A 17,972-nucleotide genomic window follows, 5' to 3' on the forward strand; every position below is an offset into this window, starting at 1 on the left:
GGCGGTGGGGTGGGGGCAGTTCTCGAAGGTACTGGAGGCATCCCGCAAGTTGCAGCTGCTCCTGAAACTCTTCTAGGACTCTGGAGTAAAAGCCATTTGTCCCAGAGTTTCAAATGTCTGACACTTCCTTAAATAGAATGGGAAGGAGCAGAGTACATTTCATGGGGTGGGGTGGGGGGAATCCAGGGGGGCTATTTGCATTTCTTTTTCGTTATTTAAAAGGCCCTCCTTCAGTCTTGCCCAAAATTGGTGCACATTTTGGACACACATTTCCGCAAATTGTTCAGACCCGTCCATTGTGCTCAGTTTAAAGCCAATCATTGTTTCAGGAAGTGAGACCTTCACCCCTGAGGTCTTTCGCACTGTGCTACAGTCCTGGATCTGTGACCATTTCATTGAGCTATATATATATACCTATCTATCTGAAGCCCAGGCAGGCATATCTGTCTACTTACACAAAGAGAGAAGTGCTTGCAGTTCATTGATCGAAGGGAAAACAGCCAATATTGGTGAGTAATCTCAGAGTTTGGAAACTTCAGAAGGTATGGAAATCTGGGTATTAAGCGGGTAGCAACTGAAATCAAATAGCAGATTGATGCTGGTGGTTGTGTTGAAAATCAACCTTGGGTTTTGTTTTTGTTGGGGATGGAATGTGAGATTGTGTCAGGCGATAGTGACATATCCCAGAGGCATATTGTGGCTGGCCAAATATAGCTGCTTACGGGAGAGTCTGCGGTGGGAAAGGAGATGGAAGGCAATGAAAAAGGAGCAAGCAAATTTTCTTGGCAACAGCTTTCAGAGACTTAAAGCCTACACATACACATAATACACACAAACACACGTACACATATACCGTAGATTGATTGATTGATTGATTGATTGATTGGCTTTTGAGACTGTAGATGTAAAAAGTCAAGCAAAATGAATATTAAAAATCAAGCAAAAGAATGATCAAGCAAAATAATCAAGCAAATGCAAATTTAAAAAACCATACCTGTAATCATCATAACTTTGATTGAGTGAAGTACATCAGCCACATGCGATTCCTCAGCTTAGGGGGGAAAGGCAAGAAAGAAGGGGCTCAACAGAAGTATATAAAATTATGCAGTGTGGGGAGACAGTGGAGGATGACCCAAATGGTCAAGGGGATGGAATGACTCTCCTGTGAGGAAAGGCTGCAGTGTTTGTGATGTTTTAGTTTAGAGAAAAGCTGAGAAAGAAGTGACATGATGGATTACAAAATTACGAAATTATGAAAATGGATATAGAAATGTTTTCCCCTTTTCTCACCTCTACATAGATAGACGATCAGGAGCAGTGGGGTGGGGGGGGTGTTGCAATTAGACTACTGCACAAAGGTTAAATTCCCACCTGTTGCTCCTCCCACTGTTGCCTCTGGCTCCGCCCACCCAGGAGTTTGACCAGAAAGGAATGCACCCTTCTGTTGATGGAGAGGGCCAGGCAGAGAGGTCTCGGGGGCCTATCCAGTCCTACATTCCTGTCCTAGACAGATACTGTTGGTTTCTTTTCCTAGATGGATAACGCTTCGCAGCTGAAAGAGGAGGGAAATAAGTATTTCCAAGGCAATGATTATGAGAATGCTATCAAAAGCTACACCAAAGCCCTCAAGGTGGCCAAAGATAAATCGCTTCAGGCGGTGTTGTTCCGAAACCGGGCAGCTTGTTTCCTGAAAAAGGTAAAGCCAATGAGATTAGATGCCGGATAGCTCAACGGGTAGAGCATGAGACTCTTAATCTCAAGGTCATGGGTTCAAGCCCCACATTGGGAAAAAGATTGCAAGGGGTTGGAGTTGATGACCATTTAGTCCCATCCAACTCTACAGTTCTAGGATTCTTGATGAGGAAATTCCCCGTAAAATGGGAATCAATTAGGGTAGCCATTCAAATCTAATACAAGAAAAAAGTGACATTGTTATGCATCAGTGCAATAGTCCAACAATTGTTGAACTTCAGATGTCAATGGTCAGTCGTTTTATGAAGTCGTGAGTGAGTTGTGTAGATACTGATTATTGAACAAGTTGACTTGCTTTTGCAGTAGTCAACCTTGAAAAGGTGTTGCGGCAGGGGGTGGGGAAGAGAATTTGACTGCAGTGGCGTAGCATGGGTTGTCAGCACCCGGGGCAAGGCAAGTAATTTGCACCCGTGGATTTGCACCCCCTAACCCATGGATTTGCACCCCCTAACCCGTGGATTTGCGCCCCCTAACCCTAACCCCCAGATGTTGCGCCCGGTGCGGCCGGGCCCCCCCTGCACCCCCCATGCTACGCCACTGTTTGACTGAGATCAAAGCCAGCCATCTCAATCACTGATTCCAGCCATTTTTCTTCCCAAATTCTTAGGAGAACTATGCCCAGGCGGCGTCAGACGCATCCAGAGGTAGGTCAAACGATGGCTCTGTCATTTCAGATTAACCTCCACAAACCCAAGCCTTTTTTAAAAAAGTACACAGATGGGACAGTCCCTGTTTGCATACTTGCAATCTGAATGACGTAGCATAAAAGGAAAAAGGGATGAGAAAGAGAAAAAACAATTGAACTTCAGCATTCAAAAGGAGCTGGTCCTTCAGCAGAGCCATATGGAATGGGCCAAGTGCTTCAGCCAGATGGAATAGCTGCTGCAAGGTGACAGTTGTCATTTGCTAATTCCCCACTAGCTATCGACATCAATGCTTCAGATATTAAGGCCTTATACCGACGTAGCCAAGCTCTGGAGAAGCTGGGCAAGCTGGATCAGGCCTTCAAAGATATCCAGAGGTGTGCCACTATTGAGCCCCGGAATAAAAACTTCCAAGAGACCCTCCGGCGTCTAGGAGCCTCTATCCAGGAGAAGGTAAGCACGGAGTAAGGTTGGCACACTGGTCAATTGACTGGTCAGAGACTGTCACCCAACTGCCTGTTTTTTGACCATGGTCAGCTAATGTCAAATGTTCCAAGAATGCCACTATATGGATGGCAGCTAACTTTTTTAAGAAGAAGAAAAAGTCACAATGATAGCATTTATTATTTCCTGGGCCCCTGGCTCTAGAATGTGGAGTGTCATTTGCAATCTTGTGCAGATACAGGAAGAGAACAGCATGATTCTTTTTCCACCTTGAGTTTCTGATGCTGCTTGTCAGTGAAAACTGTGACCACATTCACACCATACATATAAAGCACCATAATAGCACTTTGCACAGTCACGGCCTCCCCCAAAGAATTCTGGGAACTGTAGTTTGTTAAGGGGTGCTAGAGAGTTGTTATTCCTCTCCCAGAGCTACAACTCCCAGAGTGCTTTAACAGTCAATCCTGCTTCATGGGTAACTCTGGGAACTGTAGCTCTGGGAGGGGAACAGGCAGTCTGTTAACAGCTCTCAGCACCCTTAATGAACTACATTTCCCATGTTGCTTTGGGGGAAGCCATGTCTGTTTAAAGTAGAATGATGCCACATTAACTATATAGTTCAGTTCTGCTGATCAAGTTGCTCACTTAGAGCTCTCCATGGTCCTTAATTTCTGATCTGCCATATTTTGTGGGTGCTGAAGTGTCCTCTCTCACAGCTACAATTTCCAGAGTTCCATGTAAAGAGGGATAGATTGTTAGCTTCCCTGGGAACTATAGCACTGGGAGGGGGACTAGGGAGGTTCCCTAGCAACTCACAGCACCCTTAACATACTACAGTTCCCAGGATACTTTGTTGGAGAAGCCATGACTCCCCCAAGTGGTATCATGGTGCTTTCAATGAATGGTGTGAATGTGGCCTGTGACAGGGGGGTGGGGGTACGGCTAGGGAGGGTGGGAAGTCCCAAGGACCAAAGAAAGAAGGCCAGAGGGCCACATTTCACCCTTGGGCCTGAGGTTGCCCACTACTTGCTCTAGTCTAACTCATATCTTATTTCCCAACTGACCTGGTGCAGCTGCGTGTCCAGTTCTCTACCGATGCCAGGGTCCAGCAAATGTTTGAGATCCTGCTAGATGAGAAGAGTGAGAAAGAGAAGCGAGAGAAGGTGAGGATTGATTGATTAACAACCCAAAAGTGTGGCAGCAGAGTATTGCACCGTACCATATAAAAAGCAAACAAACAGTAGACAACAAGAGAAAGAAATGGTGAATCGCCAATATAAAAAGCAAGACATCCATATTTCCCAAGCGGGCATGAATGATGAATGTTGAGCATCTATGTCTAAAGCAAAGGAAATAAAAATCCCACCAGTGTTCCGGATCCTCCACCACCCTGGAAAATGCAGCTTATGTGTGACTTCCCCGCCCCCTTGCAATAGCCAAAGTCCATAAATTCCTTTATAATAAGTAAGATTTCTGTCCTGGCTTCCAGTTATTGAAGAACAAGAACTCCGAAGAGGATTCTTCTCAAAGGCTTTCATGCTTAAATCAGTGTGATACATATGCAGAAACACTGGTCAAACTTATTATTTATTTCATAAAATTTATATACTGCTTCATTGCAAAAAAAGAAAGAAGAAGAAGCCCTCAAAGCAGGTTTTTTTAAATATAAAACAATAAAATTATCAGTAGGAAGAATTAGCAACAATAATTTAAGATCTTCCAAAAGTTAAATTAACGATAAACTAAAATAAGATTAAAACCCGCATCAATTTTCTAAATATCTGGGTAGGCTTGCCTAAACAAATATATATATATTGGAATTTGTATAGCCATTCGATTATGTCAATTGCCATTTCTTTTTAAAAAACCAGGCTGCAAACAATCTCATTGTCCTCGGCCGGGAGGAAGCGGGTGCAGAGAGGATATTCCAGAACAATGGCCTGAACCTGCTACTGAGGCTGATAGACACAAAAAACCCAGAGCTAGTCCTTGCAGCGATAAGGACCCTTTCAGGGATGTGCACAGACCATAAGGCAAGGGTAAGTGTTCTCTGAGGTTGCCTGGTTCACACATCCCCCTCTGCTCTACACCCTCCCCCCTGGTCCCAGACCCACTGTTGACCAAATCCTAACTTTATGTTCTTTGTATCATGCCTTTTTCTCAGCACAGGCATAAATTAAGACAGATACAACTAAAGTACACTCTATCTATCTATCATCTATCATCTATCATCTATATCTATCTATCTATCTATCTATCTATCTATCTATCTATCTATCTGCATGCATGCAATTAAATAAGTAACCATATTAAAACTGCAGAGAGAACACTTAAAAACATTTAAAAGGACAAATACTAACTGCTGAAAGAAAAGTACAACACTCAGAAGACACTACCAGAACAGTCAGTGAGTGGCCAATGCTCTGTTGGAAGCGGGGGGAGCATTTGCTTGTCTGCAAAAGAAAATCATAGAGGGGTCCAGGCAAGCCTCCCATGGAAGAGAGCTCCACAATCTGGGAGCAGCCACAGGGAAGGCCTTCTCCTTTCCCACCCTCCCAAGGGACACGGGTGGCGCTGTGGTCTTAAGCACTGAGCCTCTTGGGTTTGCCAGTCAGAAGGTTGATGGTTCAAATCCCCATGGGTGAGCTCCCGTTGCTCTGTCCCAGCTCCTGCCAACCTAGCAGTTTGAAAGCACGCCAGTGCAAGGAGATAAATAGGTACAGCTGTGGTAAGAAGGTAAACAGCATTTCCATACACACTGGTTTCTGTCACAGTGTTCTGCTGCCTTGGAAGTGGTTTAGTCATGCTGGCCACATGACCCGAAAAGCTGTCTATGGACAAACACCGGCTCCCTCGGCCTGAAAGCGAGATGAGCACCGCAACCCCATAGTCACCTTTGACTGCACTTAACTGTCCAGGAGTCCTTTACCTTTACCTTTCCCCACTCTCCCACAGGATGGACCAATGGTCTGTCTTGATGCAAGGCATTTTCCTGAGGCCCCGTGTTCCTGTGAATTTGTCTAGTCCTCTTTTTAAGCCACCCAGGTTAGTGGCTGCCACTGCTTCCTGTGGGAACGAGTTTCATAGTTTTAACACTGGCAGGTAACTCAGACAAAATCAATCTCTTGTTCGCTGGACAGGCAACAGCCATCCTTCACATGCTGGGAATTGACAATATCTGCCTGTGGATGTCCACCAACCATGAAGAGATCTCGCTGGCTGTCTCCAACCTCCTGCAGGCCATCATTGACTCGCTAACCGGGGAAGGCAAGAAGGAAGAGCATGGAAAAGAGGATGCCTTAGTGCTGGGTAATTATTGGTAACTTTGCTAAAAGGTGCATTGATAAGTGCTGATCTGAACATTAAAGATTTTGGCGGAAACCATGCTCTGAGTTTAAGCTCTTCATCTATCCGAAGGGCATCAGGAAGGCTGATATGAATGAAAGTCAGTCCCTGTGCATATTATTTATTTACAAAAATATTTATGCCATTAAAATAATCAAAGAGGTTTACAGCCTTGAGGTTACCAAGAAATGGACTACAGTGGCCAGGCTGTCTCTGTTCAGAAATGAATGGATATTAACAGCTACACCAATCACTTTCCAGAAATGACTGTGCTTTGCCCAACTTCCTTTTTTTTTTTTTTTTTTTGCACAGACACAAAGAAGGACCTGAAGGCAGTCACAATGCGCCTCCTGGACATGCTCCCCAATAAAAAGGTGTCTGGACAAGGCCGAGACCGTGCTCTCAATTTGCTCAATAAGAACATACCAAGGAAGGACCTGAGGATCCATGACAACAGCAGGACCCTGTTTGTCATTGACAACGGTAAGCCCAGTGCCAATATCCTCTTTTCCTGCTGGTCCAGATCTGACAACACGTAGAGAGAGGCAGTGTGGCACAATAGTTAGAGTGTTGGACTATGACCTGGGAGACCAGGGTTTGAATCCCCACTCAGCCAGGAAGCTCCCTGGTAGACCTAGGGCTGGTCACTTCACTCACTGTCTCTCAAACTCACTGTCCCACAAAGTTGTTGTGGGGATTAAATAGGAAGAAGGAGAACCACAGACACCACCTTGAGCTCCTTGGAAGAAAGGAGGCTTCGGCCCAATATACCTGAAGGGGTGTCTTCGCCCCCATTGTTCAGCCCAGATACTGAGGTCCAGTGCCAAGAGACTTCTGGCAGTTCCCTCACTGCAAGAAGTGAGGTTACAGGGAACCAGACAGAGGGCCTTCTCAGTAGTGGCACCCACACTGTAGAATGCCCTCCAGCCAGATGTCAAGGAAATAAACAACCCTCTGACTTTTAGAAGACATTTGAAGGCAGCCCTGTTTAGGAAAGTTTTTAGTGTTTGATGTTTTATTGTGTTTTTAATATTCTGTTGGGAGCTGCCCAGAGTGGCTGGGGAAACCCTGCCAGATGGGCGGGGTATAAATAATAAATTGTTGTTGTTGTTGTTTAGAACTAGAAGCCACAGAGCTATTTTTGATTCCCATAAGGGGACTCTCTTAGATGCCAACTCCAGAGGAAGATACGAAGTTGCCTTATAGAGAGCCAGACCATTGCTCCCTCTAGCCCAGTGTTGTCTACACAGGCTGGCAGAAGCTCCTCAGGGGTTCAGGCAGGGGAATTCTCAGCTCTACTTGGAGGTGTTATTGCGAATAGAACCTAGGGCCTTCTGCATGCGGAGCACGTGCTCAGTCGCTGAGCCCTGTCTAAGATTGCATCTCTGCATTTGCGTCTAAACTGACCCTGTGTTCACTCCCTCCCCCCCTGCTCTGCTCCCAGGTCTCAAGAAGATCCTGAAAGTCGCTGGCCAGATCCCTGACATGCCAAACTGCCTCCCTTTGACCGAGAACACCCAGCTGACAGCTTCGGTACTCCTGAACAAGCTGTATGACGATTTGCGGTGTGACCCAGAGAGGGATAACTTCAGGCTGCTCTGCGAGGAGTACATCCAGTGAGTAAGGGGGCTGTGTGTCCTGCTTTACAGTGAAAGTCCTCTCTACCTGAAGGCATTTGCAGAGCTGCCCATTTCAAGCCTGGTTTAAAGATAACGCCAAGAAGGGAGGGTAGTTCAGCTGGGGAGGCTTGAAGCTGACCAACCACAATGAGCACCTACACAGGTCCACCTGGTCACAAAAAGAACCTAAGAACATAAGAAGAACCTGCTGGATCAGGCCAATGGCCCATCTAGTCCAGCATCTTGTTCTCAGAGTGGCCAACGAAAGGGAAACCCGCAAGCAGGACCTGAGCACAAGAGCACTCTTCCCTCCTATAGTCTCCAGCCACTGGTATTCAGAAACATTGCTGCCTTCAACTGTGGAGGCAGATCATAGCCATTGTAGCTAATAGCCATTGATAGCCCTCTCCTCCACAAGTTTGCCCAATCCCCTTTTAAAACCATCCAGGTTGGTGTCCATTCTTGTATCCTGTGGCAGGGAGTTCCATAGTTTAACTATGCACTGTGTGGAGAAGTCATTCATTTTACCTGTCCCCAAAAATCCCAACATTCCACTTCATTGGATGACTGTGAGGTCTACCATTAAGAGAGGGAGAATAACTTCTCTGTGCCACATGTCATTTTATGGTCTCCCTCCACCAGGGTGAGATGCAGGGTTTTTTTTCAGCCAGAGCTCACTGGAGCTCAGCTCCAGCCCCTCTCAGGCAGGTGGGTGCCCTTGCCATTCTAAGAGAACAAGGGAAGTGTTCGTGGTGAGCTCTGGCACCTCTTTTTCTAGAAAAAAAAATAGTACTGGTGAAATGGATTGTATTTCTAATTAAATCATGGGTGGATCTTCTGAGTTTCCCCAAACCCCAATGGGCCATTTTGATGGGTAGGTAAGGACACCATGCCTTCTACTTCCTTCCTCTGCTCTTCCATGTTTCTAGGAGCAAAATTGATCCCCAGGACATGGACAAGACTCTGCACGCCATCCAGACAGTGTCTGGGGTCCTGCAGGGGCCTTTTGATTTGGGGAACAAACTGCTGGGCATGAAAGGGGTCATGGAGATGATGGTGGCTCTCTGCGGCTCCGAGCGAGAGATCGATCAGCTGGTGGCCGTGGAAGCCCTGATCCACGCTTCGACCAAGTTGAGCCGGGCCACCTTCATCATCACCAACGGGATCAGCCTGCTGAAGGAAATCTACAAGAAGACCCAGAATGAGAAGATCAAGATCAGAGCTCTGGTGGTCAGTTCTCCTGGCTCAGGGGTGGGTGGGGAACCGTGGGGAACCCTGCTCCCCATAGTCACTGGGGCAACCTTACCTCTCCTGCAAACACGTGAGATGGTTGATTATCCTCAATGCAGGAAGGCTTTTCCTATGGCAAGGTTTAATGTTCTCCCTTCTAATGTTATTAGATGACAGATACAACAAAACCCCAATGAACGGCAGTTGCTGCCCTTGTAGCAATACTGAGGTGAAGTCCATCATGCATATCCTTCCCTGATGCAGTTTCAATCAAGGGACTAGGAAAGACTTAATACACCCCATTATGCAGCCCCTCCCTGGCTGCTCTTATGATCACTTTGCTATAGGTTCCCATAAACCAATCACAGAGCAAATGGCAACATTTTTTAATATGGCCTTCGTAGAGTTGTAGAGCTGGAAGGGACCATGAGAGTCATCTGGTCCAACTTCCTGCAATGTAGAAATCCTTTTGCCCAACATAGGGCTCAAACCCAGTGGCGTAGCGTGGGTTGTCAGCACCTGGGGCATGCCAAGTAATTTGCGCCCCCTAACCCGTGGATTTGCGCCCCCTAACCCTAACCCCCAGATGTTGCGCCCGGTGCGGCTGGCCCCCCCTGCACCCCCCACGCTACGCCACTGCTCAAACCCACGATCCTAAGATTAAGATTCTCATGCTCTACCAACTGAACTATCCTAGTACCACTTGTGAGTTAGACCACATGATTTCTGTCTGTTTATGTTGCAAACCACCCTGTGATCTTTGGATGAAGGGTGGTACAACAACAACAACAACATCCTATTTAGGATTATAATTCTGTGTTTTAGTTGTATTAAGGTGTGCTAATGTTGTTGTCAATCGTTATAAAATAGTTACAGAATGTTGACTAAAAATGAAGAGATAATGATGGGCATTATCCCCCCTTTTTGGGGGGAAGGTGTATAGGATCTGTACCAACCCTCCAACCTTGCAGTCAGGAAGCCTACAAAACCTAAAGCCGAACGATTTGAGCTGTAGGTGGAGGCCTACATTTTGAAGTACATGCACAGCAGAGTTTCATTTTTAAAAGGGGGGTGGGTGGGTGTGGCTATGCCAGTGCAATACTGAGCCCACCAATACCTCCTTGATTCTCTTCCCAGGGCCTTTGCAAACTGGGCTCTGCCGGGGGCACAGACTACGGCCTGCGACAGTTTGCCGAAGGGTCAACAGAGAAGCTGGCCAGGCAGTGCCGGAAGTAAGTGGCAGAAGACCGACTTTGGGGACGAGGGGTGGAGGAGTTGGAAGAGCAGATTCCACAACAGATGCTGCCTCTCTCGGTCTCTCAAGTTTGCATGCCAGACTAACTGCTAGCTCCTCCCAGTCACCTTCTGGAAGCGTATTCTTCAAACATCCCAGCCAGACTCTTAGGTCCATGTGGTGTTTAATATCCTAGCATTTCTGCAACAAAATCACGTCTTCCATTCTCTGGTAACTTCCAAATTGGATTGCTGCAGTGCATTCCACATGGGGCTGCCCTTGAAGATTATTCAGAAACTTCACTCGGTCCAAAATACAGCTGCCAGATTACTGGCTGGGGTTCCATTTAAATCTAATATAAACCCTGTTTTGAAACAGCTGCAATGGTATTGTTGTTTAAAGTCCTAAATGACTCAGGCCCCAAATACCTGAAAGACCACATCCTTTCCTACAGACCCTCTCAGGTGCTGAGATCAGCAAAGTAGGCCCTCTTGGTAGTTCCTCCACCCTCAGAGACCTGTGGGGGCTGGCCTGGGAGAGAGCCTTCTCTGTGGTGGCCCCTAAGCTATGGAACTCCCTCCTCACAGAGATGTGTCTGGCACCTTCATTGAACAGCTTCTGGAGTATGCTGAAGGTGCACCTCTTTACCCTGGCATTTGGCACTGAGGTGTATGGTTTTAGGACCCACCTTATTTTAATGATTGCAGGTTGTTTTAAATTGTTTTTAATATTGTATTTTAATGCTGTAACCCACCCTAGGATGAGAGAGAGAGAGAGAGAGAGAATGACAATAATACAGTGGTACCTCAGGTTACATTCGCTTCAGGTTACAGACTCCGCTAACCCAGAAATAGTGCTTCAGGTTAAGAACTTTGCTTCAGGATGAAAACAGAAATCATGCTCCGGCGGCACGGCGGCAGCAGGAGGCCCCATTAGCTAAAGTGGTGCTTCAGGTTAAGAACAGTTTCAGGTTAAGTACGGACCTCCAGAACGAATTAAGTACTTAACCTGAGGTACCACTGTAATACTGTTTTGCAAAGAATCTGGATATTTAAAGAGTCCAAGGACATCAGTTTAAAATCTGTTCTCCTCCAATATCTTCTCCAACATTTGCCTTACTGAGCCTCATCTTCCTTGCCTCGTTCCTTCAGATGGCTGTGCAACCCCGCCATTGACACCCGCACAAGGAAGTGGGCTATAGAAGGTCTTGCTTACTTGACCCTGGATGCCGACGTGAAAGATGACTTTGTGGAGGATGAGCCAGCCATGCAAGCCATGTTTGAATTAGCCAAGGTAATTCACTTGCGTGAATGCCACATACATGCAGATCCTTGCGGCCCTAATTGCCTACTGCTGTAGTTTTTCACCATTATTTTCACAAAATAATGTCCCAGGTGGCTCAACTGAACAAATATAAAGCATAATGGAAATAGACATAATCACAATTCTTTGATATGCAGAACTGGCACTGTTAATAGGTGCCACATAAACCCTTTCCACATTTGTAAAAACTCAATCTTTTAGATATGCAACCCTTGGACTGGACAAAGGTCTCCCTTGCTTTCAAAGTCTCTCTCACTTTAAATACCTGCTTTTATCTTCTTTTTTTAAAAAAAAACTTTGATTTTGCGTTTTACAGACAAGCGACAAAACTATTTTGTACTCAGTGGCCACCGTCTTGGTGAACTGCACTAACAGCTACGATGTCAAGGAAATTATCCCGGAACTCGTGCAATTGGCCAAGTTTTCCAAGCAGCATGTTCCTGAGGAACACCCAAAGGTAGCCGGCCGGTCATCCTTGGCAACACCAAATGCTATTAATAACTAGCAGGAAAGAACTCTGCCCTAGCAATGGGAGAGAATTTTTATTCAGTTTGTGCTGGAAAAGCAAACCTACCTATTTCGCACTTTACAAAACAGTACCAGAACTGAAGCAAAGCTGTGCTCCAAAATTCTCACCACCTTTTTCCATTGCTGTTCTCCAATAAAGTATTATGTACAAAAAGGCAGTTAGCATATAATTTAAAACAGTTGAAAGCACAAAAACAAATATATTAAAAACCTATTAGTGAAAATAACATACAAAATGAATGTATGTAATTTCATTCTTTTTTACCTCGTTATAAACATCTGGCTAATGTGTTCTCTGTGCTTCTTACCTGAGTCCTTTAATGCTGTCCACTGACCATAATAATAAATATTGAACCTGGTTTGGAAAAGCATTATATTAGGGGGAAAGCTTTGCAAAAATGTGTGCATTATGGATATAGATATTAGGCAAAAGTGCAGACAAATGTGTATATCTAGGAGAAATTCTCATTAAAATCCTGATTAATTTTCATGAGGGCTTGTTAAAAAATAATAATCGCAACCTGATGTAGAAATATCAGGAACTGAAGAGTGGGAAAACGGGAAACTGAAATATATTTATTTGTTACATTTATATACCACCTTTTCCACCAAGGCACTCAGCGAAGTGTACGTGGTTTTCCTCCTCACTATTTTATCCTCACAACAACCCTGTGAGGTAGGTTGGGCTGAGAGACGACTCGCCTTGAAGGTCATACCCAGTGTGAGTGAGGATTTGAACCCTGGTTCTCCCAAGGCCCTAGTCCAACACACTAACCACTATACCCCACCAGAAATTGACAAATCCACCCATCCCTACTCCTCCACAGAGTGGCAGGGACCAAGATTAAAGTTGGGCTTCACCACAACTCCTTACTCTCCCACAGGACAAGAAGGATTTTGTCTCAAAGCGGGTCAAACGTTTGGTCGCTGCTGGAGTCACCTCCTCCCTGGTCTGCATGGTGAAAGCGGACAGCGCCATTTTGACCGATCAGACCAAAGAGCTCTTAGCCAGGTAAGCTGCCTCGCTTCTGCCTTTTCAGAATTCTCAGGTGATAGCAGGATGCAACAGGAAAGTCATTTTAGGAAATCCTGAAATGCCAGTGCAGGATACAAGGGTGAGCAGTGTACCCTCACAGACTCTAGATTCCAGAGAAGCGTCCAACAAAGTCTTGTGTCTGTTTCTGCCCTGAATGATGTTCACACGCTGAATCAGTACTTCAGGGTGAAAGCTGAAGATGTTCCTGTTAATAGCGAGGGTTGGAGGGGGGTGCCATTCATTATATGGCCAAAATGGCACCACCCAGGAATCCCCAGGAATGTTTCAGACAAACAATCAGCCCCTGCCAGCACAGAGACAGACCATTGCTTTTGGGACGTAATCAACAACAACAGGGGACACTTATCCCAAACGTATGTTTCTCTTCCAACAGAGTTTTTCTTGCTTTGTGTGAAGATGCCAAGGACCGTGGTACCATCGTTGCTCAAGGGGGTGGAAAGGTAATTCTTTCAGCTTCCTATTTCAGATGCTCCTATTTAGGAATACTTTGTGCAATTAATCTGGGGACGTGTGTGTGTGTGTGTGTGTGTGTGTGTGTGGTGTTGTTGTTGTTGTTGTTGAGCCTTTTTTTTTTTTTTTTGCATAATGTGCAAATAAGAATTCAGGGTAGAACGCTCAGCCAACAGGGACATTCAACTGTGAGCCTACCTGGCGTCATCACCTAATTTGTTGTTCTTAGGCCCTGATCCCATTGGCTTTGGAAGGCACAGAAGTTGGCAAAATCAAAGCGTCACACGCCCTGGCCAAGATCGCAGCCATCTCCAATCCAGACATTGCATTCCCTGGGGAGAGGGTGAGTCAATCCATGGCATATTTGGAACATGGTTATGTTTGTGTGAACAGAGCAGAGTCCAGCAACTGGAGAGCACCAGGAGCACATTTATTACTTTAAAACAAGCAGAGGGCAACTTTTATCAGCCCAAAAGCAACATTCCCTTTCTGGACAACCTTCTCGGGGCCGAATGCCAGTGGTGGTTGGGGGCTGGAGGCAAAAGTGAGCAGAGCAAGGACTGCACATTTTCCCTTTGTACAGAAGGCCTTTTGTTCAGAAAGGCGTCTGCTCTGTTGTTGGGTGTGGCAGGGTCTGAATGGCCACAGGGCTCCAGGGTGCCCCAGGGTGACATCCATTTGCCTGCCTCTCCCACAGGTGTATGAAGTCGTGCGTCCTCTGGTCAGTTTGCTGAACACCGAGCGGGATGGGCTACAGAACTACGAGGCTCTTCTGGGTCTCACCAACTTTTCAGGGAGGAGCGACAAGCTCAGGTGATTTACAGCAGCCATTTTGTTCCCCTGGGGGATTCATGGCCTCCTGCTATTGGTAGACAGCCTGATGTGGCCAAGATAGGGATCTATGTTTCTCATGTAAGAAATGACTTATTCCCACAGTGCATTGTTAAACTATGAAACTCACTCTCACGGGAGGCACGCCCATCAATGGCCCCAGAAAAAACGGGACATCCCATTTTTTCTTACGAGACGACAGCAGCCAAAATGCTCATTGCAATCTCACGCTGCACTTTTGGGGGGCATGGTGCCCCAAACACACTTTTATAGCGCTGTGCCCCCCCTGCTCACTTTTTAGGGGGCTGCAATCTCACACAGGTCACATGACTCGTGTGGGAGTTTGGCTCTGCAAGATGGCGCCTTGGTTTTGGGCCTCTTCATATTGGAAGTTATGAGGAGTCATGTGGGCAGAAGCAATGTTGCAGGTCAGCTGGAATCAAATGTCACAAAGAAGCCAATGGGATTCCTCCTGGTGCTTCATAAGCTGCAGACCACAACCAGGCCTGAGAGTGGCCTGCCTGTTAGGTGGAGACCGGGGATGCTAACTTGAATAAGATATTGTGGGGGCCCAGGTAAGTCCTGCCTCGCATAACTGACCACATGATGCATTGCACACACACCACTTGAATGGGAATGCCCATCAACTGAAACCCCCATTGCCCCTCGGAGTTGGCTCCTAAATTGGAGACCAAATTTCACTCAGACTCCCTGCCCCAAGATTGCCTGCAGGATTCCACCCTGAGGGGTGCAGAATTTTACTACATCTTGCAATTCACATGCTAGTGTGTGCTCTGCAATTTCACACGCACACGTTGCTTCTTTCAGACAAAAGATCATCAAAGAGAAAGCCCTGCCTGACATTGAGAACTACATGTTTGAAAACCACGATCAGCTTCGGCAGGCGGCCACAGAGTGCATGTGCAACCTCGTGGTGAACAAAGAGGTAAAATAGCCCTTGTTATTCAACGGAGGGCAACCTGTAGCCCGATTTGGCCTGCCATGGGTTCCAATTTGGCCCACAAGGCTATAGATCCCCCAATACTGTCCCTTTTTGTTGTGGTTAAAAGGTAAAGGTAAAGGGACACCGGACCATTAGGTCCAGTCGTGACCGACTCTGGGGTTGCGGCGCTCATCTCGCTTTATTGGCCAAGGGAGCCGGCATACAGCTTCCGGGTCATGTGGCCAGCATGAGTAAGCCGCTTCTGGCAAACCAGAGCAGCGCACAGAAACGCCGTATACCTTCCTGCCGGAGCGGTACCTATTTATCTACTTGCACTTTGACGTGCTTATGAACTGCTAGGTTGGCAGGAGCAGGGACCGAGCAACGGGAGCTCACCCCGTCGCGGGGATTCAAACCACCGACCTTCTGATCGGCAAGTCCTAGGCTGTGTGGTTTAACCCACAGCGCCACCCGCATCCCATTTTTGTTGTGGTGGTGGTTAGGGGATGAATTAATCCAGATCTCTCTCATTTCCCCCCACCTCTGCCCCCTGCACCAGGTTCAAGAGAGATTCATAGCAGATGGGAATGACCGACTGAAACTGCTCGTGTTGCTGTGTAGTGAGGATGACGACAAAGTCCAGAACGCCGCAGCAGGAGCCCTAGCTATGCTCACGGCTGCCCACAAGAGACTCTGCCATAAGCTGACCGAAGTGGTAAGGGTCTCATTGCCCTTGAGCATAAAGTGTGTGTTGAAAGTTGCATCTGTATGAGGAAAGTTTGCAGTGCTGGGTACCTTGTAATATAGAGAAGAGGCGAGTAAGAGGTAACATGATATAAGTTTATAAAACAATTCATGGCATGGAGAAATTAGATAGATAATTTTTTTTCTCCCTCTCTTATAACACTAGAACTCATGTGCTACCAATGAAGCTGATTATGGGAAGATTCAGGACAGAGAAAAGAAAGTTTGTCATGCATTGGAGAAACTATGGAACTCCCTCCTGCAGGAGGCAGTGATGGCCACCAACTTGGATGGCTTTAAAAGAGGACTGGACAAATTAATGGAGGAGAGGGCTTTTGATGGCTCAGCTCTGTCGCAACAGTCAGAGGCACCAATGCTTCAGAATGCCAGTTGCTGGAAACTGCAAGAGAACAGGATGCTCGACTAGATGGGCCACTGGCCTGATCCAGCAGGCTCTTGGTTTTATATGATGGCTAAAATAGAATCTTGAGGTTGTTTGGAGCTTCTGTGCCTTTAATTGAAGCTTCCTCTTGGTAGCTTCTATCTCTAATTCTGTCCCCTTCAGTGTCTATAAATTGTTGCTTCATTAACAGTTGATGCTGGGGTTCTGAGGAGCTTTCCTCAGCAGTTTTCTCATTTTCTTTTCTTCCTTTTCTATTCTGTGATTTTTTAAATAATAATAATAATAATATGAAGAAATTAGTAACGAAAACCCTCTTGTCGTGCAGGAAATGCCTGAGCTAATTCAGAAATAATTCACCACTAATTTAGCCCTGAAAAGGAAGCAGTTAGAGAAAAAAACTTGGTGCCTCATAACAACTTTCAGCAGCCTTAACAAACTACAATACCCAAGATACTTGGGAGGAAGTCATGCTTGTTAAAGTGGTATAAGGGTGTTTTACTTGTATGGTGTGGACTAGCACCTTGAACAGTCCTGTGCAGTTACACATTTCAAAGATGTGCAAGTAACCTGGCAAATCTTATTTCTGCAGACAACCCAGTGGCTGGAGATTCTGCAGAGGCTCTGCCTCCACGACAAGCTCAACGTACAGCACCGTGGGCTCGTGATTGTTTACAACTTAATCCACGCAGACCAAGAGCTGGCTAAGAAACTAGTGGAAAGTGAGATGCTGGAAATCCTGACCATTGTTGGGAAGCAGGCGGATGACCCCCAGAAGCAGCATGTCCTAAAGGTGGCTCGGGAATGTCTCATGAAATTCATGGACTATGGAATGATCAAACCTATGTCTCCGTCATAAGGTCACAGGAAATCTAAGATCTAAAAAGAATGAGGACTAGAGGAGTGGCAAGGAAGTGATCCGACATGTAAAGAACTTATATTGGAAAACTGAAGCATTATTTCCAAAGCTTTGACACAATGCAAATGTTTTTGCCCACAGAAATAGCCCTCAGATTTGTTTCTTCAGGGGGAATCACAATTTGTTTCTGGCTAGCAAACCTCCTTTCCAAAGCAACTTCCTGTTAAAGTTTTGGAGCGTCAGAAAACAACCTGCAATGTTTGAAATAACAAAAAAAAAAACCCCACCCTTTTGTTTTAGAGGTTCCTGATGTAGTTTTTATAATTATATTATTCTCACTGTCTTTTGAACGATTTGACTTGTTGGAAACTCTAACAACGTTTAACATAGACTCCTCGCTAGAGAAATTCATGTGATGGTTCTTGTTATAATGTGGTGATTCACTAATAAAATGGTTGGTGCAGAAAAATTGCACATTGTGCAGCTTCCTTAAAATGACAAATAGCATAATAGTGAATGGTTTGGGTAATATTGTGACATGCCACCCCAACCTCCAAACTGTTAAGAGG

The 17,972-nt window shown here is 45.9% G+C and overlaps 1 protein-coding gene across 2 annotated transcripts; it reads left to right on the forward strand.

Moving 5' to 3' along the window:
• Positions 1 to 289: 289 nt before the first annotated feature.
• On the forward strand, positions 290 to 17,872 carry UNC45B (unc-45 myosin chaperone B). 2 transcript variants are annotated; one of them, XM_081890292.1, is made up of 20 exons: positions 290 to 509; positions 1,535 to 1,696; positions 2,360 to 2,396; positions 2,674 to 2,849; positions 3,914 to 4,003; positions 4,712 to 4,879; positions 5,981 to 6,149; positions 6,498 to 6,668; positions 7,630 to 7,801; positions 8,734 to 9,034; positions 10,172 to 10,266; positions 11,420 to 11,561; positions 11,908 to 12,048; positions 13,004 to 13,131; positions 13,550 to 13,616; positions 13,856 to 13,969; positions 14,324 to 14,439; positions 15,286 to 15,403; positions 15,960 to 16,115; positions 17,137 to 17,872. In XM_081890292.1, exons 2-20 carry the CDS (start codon positions 1,535 to 1,537, stop codon positions 17,401 to 17,403), a joined length of 2,790 nt encoding a protein of 929 aa, XP_081746418.1. In that variant the 5' UTR covers positions 290 to 509; the 3' UTR covers positions 17,404 to 17,872. The 2 variants fall into 2 exon arrangements, with proteins under 2 accessions (XP_081746418.1, XP_081746417.1); XM_081890291.1 differs by having other exon boundaries at positions 419 to 542.
• Positions 17,873 to 17,972: the final 100 nt, after the last annotated feature.

Source organism: Podarcis melisellensis (assembly GCF_964234715.1).
Source record: "Podarcis melisellensis genome assembly, chromosome: 15".
NCBI classification, from domain to species: Eukaryota; Metazoa; Chordata; class Lepidosauria; order Squamata; family Lacertidae; genus Podarcis; species Podarcis melisellensis.